Source organism: Eschscholzia californica, unplaced genomic scaffold (genome assembly GCF_041429995.1).
Source record: "Eschscholzia californica isolate CP2 unplaced genomic scaffold, dmEscCali1.0.p SCAF_4, whole genome shotgun sequence".
In the NCBI taxonomy this organism is placed as follows: Eukaryota; Viridiplantae; Streptophyta; class Magnoliopsida; order Ranunculales; family Papaveraceae; genus Eschscholzia; species Eschscholzia californica.
This window is the reverse complement of record NW_028238461.1, coordinates 1,259,650-1,268,044: the sequence shown is the minus strand read 5'-3', so window position 1 is coordinate 1,268,044 and position 8,395 is coordinate 1,259,650. Positions and strand designations below refer to the sequence as shown.

General features: G+C 37.9%; 1 protein-coding gene across 1 annotated transcript; it reads right to left on the bottom strand.

The window, feature by feature from the left end:
• Positions 1–4,443: 4,443 nt before the first annotated feature.
• Positions 4,444–8,078, bottom strand: LOC147541305 (cytochrome P450 CYP82D47-like). Its single transcript, XM_086674063.1, has 2 exons — positions 6,954–8,078; positions 4,444–5,306 (listed from the first exon to the last, which is right to left on the bottom strand). Exons 1-2 carry the CDS (start codon positions 8,043–8,045, stop codon positions 4,686–4,688), a joined length of 1,713 nt encoding a protein of 570 aa, XP_086530189.1. The 5' UTR covers positions 8,046–8,078; the 3' UTR covers positions 4,444–4,685.
• Positions 8,079–8,395: the final 317 nt, after the last annotated feature.

The following is an 8,395-nucleotide window of genomic DNA, read 5'->3' as shown; positions in this document are numbered from 1 at the left end:
AATCCTACTGTAATTCCTATTTGTAAGCTTTGTAACTTGAATGAAATGGAAACTATCATGCACCTTTTCGGATCTTGCCCCAAATTCAAAGAGCTTATCATGATCACTAACAATAATAAACTACTTGCTCTTTCGGATGATCCGATCTATAACTTGAATAAGATTTTAAGTAATGAAGGAAGTAGATCTATAGATTGGTTGCTATATACTCATCTGCTTTGGGGTTGGTGGAAAGCTCGCAACGAAATGACCTTCAGCTCGAAATCTCCTGATCTAATGCGATGCTGGTGGACGATCAAAAAAGAGGTAAATACTAACCCTTACAATCTCCCTTCATCCATGGATTTAGTTCACATGCAGGACGATCTTTGGATGCCTCCTCCTCGATCAGTAGTTAAAATCAATGTAGACGGAGCATACAAACCTCCATCGGCGGCGGCTGGAGCTATTGCAAGGGATGGTGATGGTCGGGTCTTAGGAACAAAATCACTCAGATTTCCGGCGACTTCAGCTCTCCACAGTGAGATGATGAGCTTCGGTCTGGGATTGGATTTAATGGAAGAGCTGGGTGAGGGATCATATATCATTGAAGGTGATTCGAAGATCATGGTTGATCTCCTTTCAGACAAATCGCTCGAAATCCCGTGGAGAATGTTGGGGGAGATAAGGACCCTAAATACTAGGGTTTCCCAGGCTCGTGTGAAAATACAGTTTTGCCCCCGTGATTTTAACGTTGAGGCACATAAACTGGCTCAGTTGGCAATTTAGCCCTTTTTAGACGGAAGTTAGTTTCTTCTGTCCTTTCAGATAACTCTAGCATTTGGTTTCTTTTCCTGTTTGGTCCTTGTCGATTACATACTGTGTAAGAAACCATATTCTATTTTATTGAAAGCTTATTTCAAAAAAAAAATAATTTATTTGGAAGAGCTTGATAATCAACAAATTTAACCATAGAGCAGAGCTATCCTCTATAATCTTATAACTAAATAGCATGGAGGCTCTTAATTGTATATAATCAATCTCAATTCCCTGCTTATTTTAATGTAACTTTGTTTTAGAAAAAATATTTGTATCTGATGTATTGTAAACCAACTACAATTATATACAAAGGTCAAACTTTGTGGATGTTTCAGTTCTGGGTGGCAGTTTTGGATTGTTTAGTAGAAAAACTTAGTGGAATTATTTTTATATTTAATTATTTTTATATTAATTTCTACAGATTTGGGGATTCAAATAAATAATGAAATCCAGTGATGGTAGTTCTTAACACACTAGTGTGTAGATGTACTGTAAGACTTTGTCAAATTTGTATATGTAGCAGCACTACCACCACTTAACAAAGAAATTCGTTTCAACTGCCACAATTTAGAGATGTCACCTGGAAAAACATTGGTACACACAAAAACAGTTAATTATTTAAATTTTGATAAAAGTTCATTCATTAAACTAATTCAATTTGATGGTTGACTGGTTGTTACTTGTTAATTAGTAGTTTAATTAGTGTTTATTTAAGCTGAATGATGTAAGTTTGAAGATTAATTTGTTTGAGCTTCTTAATTAATTATATTAATTAGTGTTCATACAAAAATCGACTAGTTTATTTCTTACCTACTAATCTTCGTCTGCAATCTCCGACCACAATCACTTCTGACCATCTCTCTCTCTCTCTCTCTCCCTCTCTCTCTCTCTCTCTCTCTCTCTCTCTCTCTCTCTCTCTCTCTCTCTCACTCTCACTCTCTCTCTCTCTCTCTCTCTCTCTCTCTCTCTCTCTCTCTCTCTCTCTCTCTCTCACTCTCACTCTCTTTCTCTCTGTTCTGGCGAAGGGTAGCCCTTCGTTGGAACAACCGATCTAATTTGGAGAAAGCCCCAAACCATTGCGGACTCAACAAATTCTACAAACTTTTTCTAGACCGTCTTGCTACTGTATAAGATTGTGCGAAAGGCAGTAGACAACTACTCTACAAATGACTTAATCAGTCCTCATGTTAGAGGGGCATACCAGAACCTGGTCGCCCCCTTTCAGTACAGTGGGGAAGACCTGCACGTAGTGGGTGAAGGATATAGTTCTTCAGTCTGAATGAGATGTCATTCGACCAACATGGCAATGCGTACAATTTGTCAGTTAGGATAACGATGATTGTATCCGGAAGATCATCTAGTCCGGTCCAATTAGGAGTCGTGATGCTTAGCTAGAAGCCGCTTACGATCGCCGGGTTACTTTGGTAATCCGCGGCTAATATAGACCGGATCCTACAACGGGTTACACCAAATAGTGGTAGCTTGATCGGAGAAAGTTGACTCGTGGGAGCTTGCCTATAGATGGATATGATCCAGTCTGATGGTGCTAAAAAGACAGAAAGAATCGGGCTCGAAAGAGAAGCCCGAAAAAGTGGAAAGAAAACCCACTTATGAGGTGTCCAGATCAAGCCCAGTAATGGGTTGATCTGAACCGGCCATAGTGTGGGAGTGGGCCGGTTAGGCGAAGCCCATTAATGGGCTTAAGTGGCTGGCCACACATCATATTAAGGGGAAACCCTAATTTCCCTTAAATGGGTATTAAGGGAAATTCGGATGTTTATCTTTTCTGAGACTCTTATTGAAACCTAATTTGAGTGAGACTCCTATTATGGGTTCTCTATATAAGGATCATTAGAGTTCAGAAAAAAGGTTGGATTTTTCTCAGGAGAAAACTTCATCTCTCTTACAATATACAGCTAAGTGGAGAGAGAGGGTTTTAGAGAAAATGCTCTCAATCTATCTATGGAGTCAAAATAAGAATGGTTCTTCTTCTCAACCTTCAATGGAAATCCAGCAAACAACAAAGAAGGGAGATCAGGTTATTTACTGATCAGGTGTCTCAAGTAGAGGAGCGACAATTAGAGCACTCATCTTATTCGGGATAAAGTAATTGAAATCTTATTCGGGAAAGCAAATTCAAGTATTCTCTTTATGTTTCTAGTTCATTATTAGTTCTTGCATGCGATCCTGGATAACTATTGTTTATCATATGATGATTGAGATTCCTCTTACAACATTAGTTAGATGATTATGTGTATTAGATACATACAAAACCCTACAGTGGGCTTGTCAGTAGTTGTCAGGCTCATGAAGTAACGTAGTCTTTCACAAATACTTGTGGATCGACAGAGCCTTCAAACTTTTCTAGAGCAGGGTATTTAAAATCCTAAGGTTTTTCAATGATTCTAGGAAGAAATTGTATGTGGCTTGATGTGACTCGCCCTTCCGATGATTCTAATTCACTAAAGAACGAACCACATCAAGCCACATATGATTTCTCCTAGAGTCTGTCTGGTTTTTCTTGTTGTCCATCGTTTTCAATATCTCTATGCTAAAAGGTGGCGGCATCAACTTACTCAATTAAGGAGTTTCCTTCTTGTCTACTTTCTGTAAAGAGGCTGGTCTTTTGTTGCTCTTTCTTGAGCCTCTCTATTTCTTTCTGTCTTTCTTCCTGCATATTTTTTCTTATGTCTCTTTTCTTTCTTACAAATCTTTTCCGTTATGACCTTCAGAGCACCATCACTAGTGAGGAAACGGGTAGCTGAAGAGGTTGGTGGAGTCAACGTGTTTCTTACGAGAGACTGAGGGGGCTCTTTTCTCACCTTTGTCTCCATCTACCTTTTTCTCTGGTCAAGCTCTTCTTGCATCTTCGAGAGACTAGTCCGCAGCATAGCAAGGGAAGAGGTGGATCCAGTTAGCTCTAGCCCAGAGTCATGATCTGGCTAGAGATGCAGAGCAGGGAGGTTTGCATAGTTATCTCGACACCTGAAACTCGGACATGATCTTCCACCAAAATAACGTCCCACCAACTGGAGTCATTGCTGACAAATGTACGATCACGTGACATGATCTTCCACCAACGACCATGTCACATAGCTATCATAAAGTCGGTGTCGACCACCGTAAATTCTCAGCCGGCGATCTTCCACCGTAATTAAAATCTACATATACATTACCAGTTTGCCCTAAAATAAAGATTGATTCCAACCCATACGTTTTACTAGTATCTTTATCCTGAATATGGAACTGACTTGATCGTCTGAGTGTTTAGAGGGAATGTCCCTCCCATTCTCATTAAGGCACTGGCGAAGCTACACGAAGAAGAAAGTGGCCAAGAGTGTTGGAGTCTTGCTGTTGATAATCGGGTTGGACACCACTTTTCATCGTCATCACAAATATAATCTCACCAAGTTACACATTGTTAGAAGTAATATTCTCATATTTATGTTTGAAGTTTGGAATTGCATTCCTAAAGTATTGAAATTTGCATTTTTCTAGGATTTAATTCGAAGATATTAAAAGTCAATTCAAGATGTATAGTTGTTAATGAAATCTTGTTTGTAATGACTGGGTTGTAATGCTCCAGTTTCCAACAAAGAAGTAAAATAGAAAATGACATAAAAAAAAAAAAAGTAAACATGACAATTTTATTAAGAAGGCTACCTTTTGTATATTTCAACAAAAAAAAGAAGGCATTTCATCAAAAAAAAAAAAAAACAAAAAAAAACAAAAAAAAAAGGCTACCTTTTGTATCACAAAATATTGGGAAGAAAAATCCAGAATAAAGTACTAATTTTGACTGAGTCAAAATTAATTCTTTGTGTGTGTGTACAGAATCCATCAAGTCCATTAAAAGTATGAGTCCATTACCACTAACTTTGAGAAGCTCAAGTGTATAGGTTAGGCGGAAGGCGAGGGGTGAGTAGAACTTCAAGCGGGGTGGCTTTAAGATTAGTTAGTCCTGAACTGTCTGTCATATCTGAGGGCGTACCGGTTGGTAACTTGAAGTCGAACGCATGTATAGTTCGAACTAGTGATAAATGCACTATTTGAAGAGCAAGCGACATTGCTGGACACGATCTCCTTCCAGTGGCGAAAGGAAGGAGCTCAAAATTCTTACCTTTAACATCCATATCCTTATGGGCAGTAAGAAATCTCTCTGGTTGGAACTCCATTGGGTCAGACCATACTCGTGGATCACGGTGGATCTTCCATGTATTCACAATTAAACGGGTTCCTGCTGGGATATGGTACCCAGCGACAACACAATCTTCGTCTGCCTCACGTAAACCTGTTATTGGACCTGAATATAGACGTAATGTTTCTTTGACTACAGCTTGTAGATATAAAAGATTTTTTATATCGGATTCTTGTACTTGTCTTTCTCTTCCGACGTGAGTATCTAACTCATCTTGGGCCTTCTTCAACAAATGTGGATTGTTTACTAACAATGTAAGAGCCCATACTAAGATAACCATGGGTGTGTCGCTCCCACCAGCAATCATACCCTGTAACATCACAAAATCAGAGATAACTTTAGACAAAAATAAAGCATTGGCTACAAATTCGAGCTTTTAAAGTAATGAGAGTGAATGCTATTGAGAAAACATAGCAACAAAATAAAAAAATAAAATCCCTTTTTAGTTCTACCAAAAATTCATTTTAAATATCATCCCTTTTTAGTTTTAAGATTTCATCGGGGATGTTTGTAGCCATACTAGAAACGGGAATAGAAGCAAATATTTTTTTCATTATAAATCGAATTGTGGTACTGATGTTAGGGAAGAAGATAAACTAGGCAGACTCTGGATAGAATTCTTACATGGTTTGCAGTTGAGTGGATCATATGTTGGTTTCGGTGTACCGATTCAACGAGTTGACTCAGCGAGTCTATAACCGAATCACTGGTGAAACTGGTTACTACTTTGATTTTATTTGTAAATCAATCAAAAACACTTTCTTTCCAAATTAATGGAGAAAAACTAAGGAATAGAACAACTCAATATCTTTCGTATTTCTAACCGATAATGTCTGTTATCCAGAACAGATGATTCGTAGTCGAATCTCACTATCGATTTAAGATCGGAAAGAGGAATTGTATCCTTCTGTGTTTACTGATTTATTACTTTAAAAAATCAACACACTTCTGATTTGGAAAATCAGAATGTCTTTGATTAAGAAATCAGATAGACTAAAAAGAAAAAGAAAAATCGGAGGATAAGAAGAAGAAGAATTTTTTTTTTTAATCGAGGCGAGGTATTCCTCTTTCCTTAAGACAATTGACGCCCTGTATAGTACCAAACAGTTACCGGCGTTTGTCTCCCAGGATACAACGATTAACCTTTCGATTCAATGGTACTTCGAATCAGAAAGCAGTCGAACTTGAAAGTATACTAACCTCTGACTTATGCAAATGGACCAAACTTCTTGCTTATGAAACTCCTTGAAAACTCTACAAAATCTTTCTCTTAGATACTCTAATATGATCTTCTAACAATGCTTGACACTCTGGAAAAAACGGATTGAAATTTAGAGTTGATTTGGGTCCTATAAATAGGTTTCGAATAGATGCATTCATAAGGGACACTTCTGTTGGGTTTTAGAGACGCATCTGTTGGAAAGTAAAGTGACGGGTCACTTCTTTAGCAACAGACGTGTCGGCTGGGATTTGGGCCGTCTGATCTGGACGTGTCCTCTTTGCGTAAATAGCCCCCAAACCAACTTTTCCTTATTGCGATTTTAGTCCCTAAATCAACCAAAAATCGATCAAACTTTAAACTTGAATATCTCATTCATCCGGAATCGGATTTGAGTGATTCTTGAGTCTAAAGTTAAGAGCTCGACGAGACGAACGCAATGGTGTGCTTCATTTCTGAGTTTGACGACTTGAACCGATCCAAAATCGGCTCCGATTTCAACATCATAATCACCGAAAACACAAATTTCAACAAACCATATTAGATTTTTGTCCAGAGTCTGCCTAGTCTTTTTATTTCCTACCATTTTTCATCGGAAATGCCCATATTAAAAATAAAAGGGTACTCTTGATTGTTTTGAAGTTCACCAAGATTAGCTATCCCGTTCTACATTTATGCATAAATATATAATTTGCAACTGTTTTAGAAATTCAAATATTTAAAGAGAATAAAATATACCACGCAAGTAGACTTGTTGACAGTATCAGCATCGAAATATTTAGACAACTCTGTATTATTGTTGTCTAGTACTGACAACATCACATCCATGAAATCCTTGTGTTCCCTACCCTTGTCACTTTCATTCTCCATAGGTGTCAATCTCTTAATTTTATGTGCTTCCAACCATTCATCCATTAAAACTCCCAACTCTTTTCTTGTTCTTTTCATTTCTTTCTCATATCCACCCAAATCCAACCATCTTAAAAATGGCAATGCATCTCCCAGGATGAATTGACCCACCAACCTAAAAAAGTCCCTGAATTGCTTGTGGTATCTCCTAGCAGCTTCAGCCACTTTATCTTCAATGGCTATATTACTAATAGTGCTAGAAGTATACTTATCGACGCGATAGAGTCCTGGTTTACCAGCAACCAACTTGACAATTATATTTAGGGTTAAATCCGCGAACCAATGCTTTATTTCCACCAAAACTGGCTGAGCACCACCACCACCAGCGCCATCACCACAGCTACTGGACTTCTCCCAAATCTCATACAGTTTCTTAATAGATGAATTTATCTCAGAATCCCATACATGTTTGAACAAATCTAACCTACTATTAGAGAGAAGTTCTTGGGTAATTATCTTCCGCATTTCGCGCCAGTATGGTCCATACGGAGCGAACCCGAACAAAGAATGGTTATAACCTAAGTGTTCTAGGGCTATCAGACGAGGTCGAGAAGCGAAAGCTCTATCATTGGTTGTATAACACTCTTTTTCTATCTCCCAACTACTTACTATTAGGGCTTTATACGTACCCATTCGAATGATGAAGGCTGGTCCATACTTATCAGCCATTGCTGCCAATGTAACATGTGGAAGATCCCGTCCTCCGGCCATTAGATGAGGAAGATGACCTACAATTGGCCAAGCACCAGCTGGTTCAGGTGGTTGCTTTAGGTTATCTCTGTTTGATGATTTTGAACTCCTTTTCGATCTCCATGAGAACAGCTTGAAGAATAAAAGTAGAGCAGAAGCTATAAGAAAACTACTAATAAGAACCACAATAGATGTTTTTGAGAGGTGGTGTTGGGAAAATTCAGATTCCATAATATTTTAGGGTTTCCCTTTTTTTCCTAGGGCTTTTGGGATGGGGAAGAGATGATCTTAGTTATAGGAAAAATGGACTCAGATACAAAAGGTTGGGAAGGAGACAGATCATCATATAGCCGTTGGCAAAATAAAAGGTTGCCCAAAGTTGGCATCAATAAGGTATTGTATCTTTCCCCAAGGAAAAATATTTTCTAGAAATTCATTCTTACTTTTTTTTTTTTTTTTTTTTTGTTGAAAATTGTTGTTTAGGTCTAAAAAATTATTATAATAACTAAAAAAGCCTAGACTTTTTTCTATTAGGTAGAAGTTACCACAATATTATGTGTAATAATAGGTGAAGTTTAAAA

What these genes read in the sequence shown, in the direction of transcription:
- LOC147541305 (XM_086674063.1), bottom strand. Translation starts at nt 8,045, where the DNA reads ATGGAATCTGAATTTTCCCAACACCACCTCTCAAAAACATCTATTGTG. An exon ending in TCAACAAGTCTACTTGCGTG is followed by an intron (nt 5,307 to 6,953) that starts GTATATTTTATT and finishes GTGATGTTACAG; the next exon opens with GGTATGATTGCTGGTGGGAG.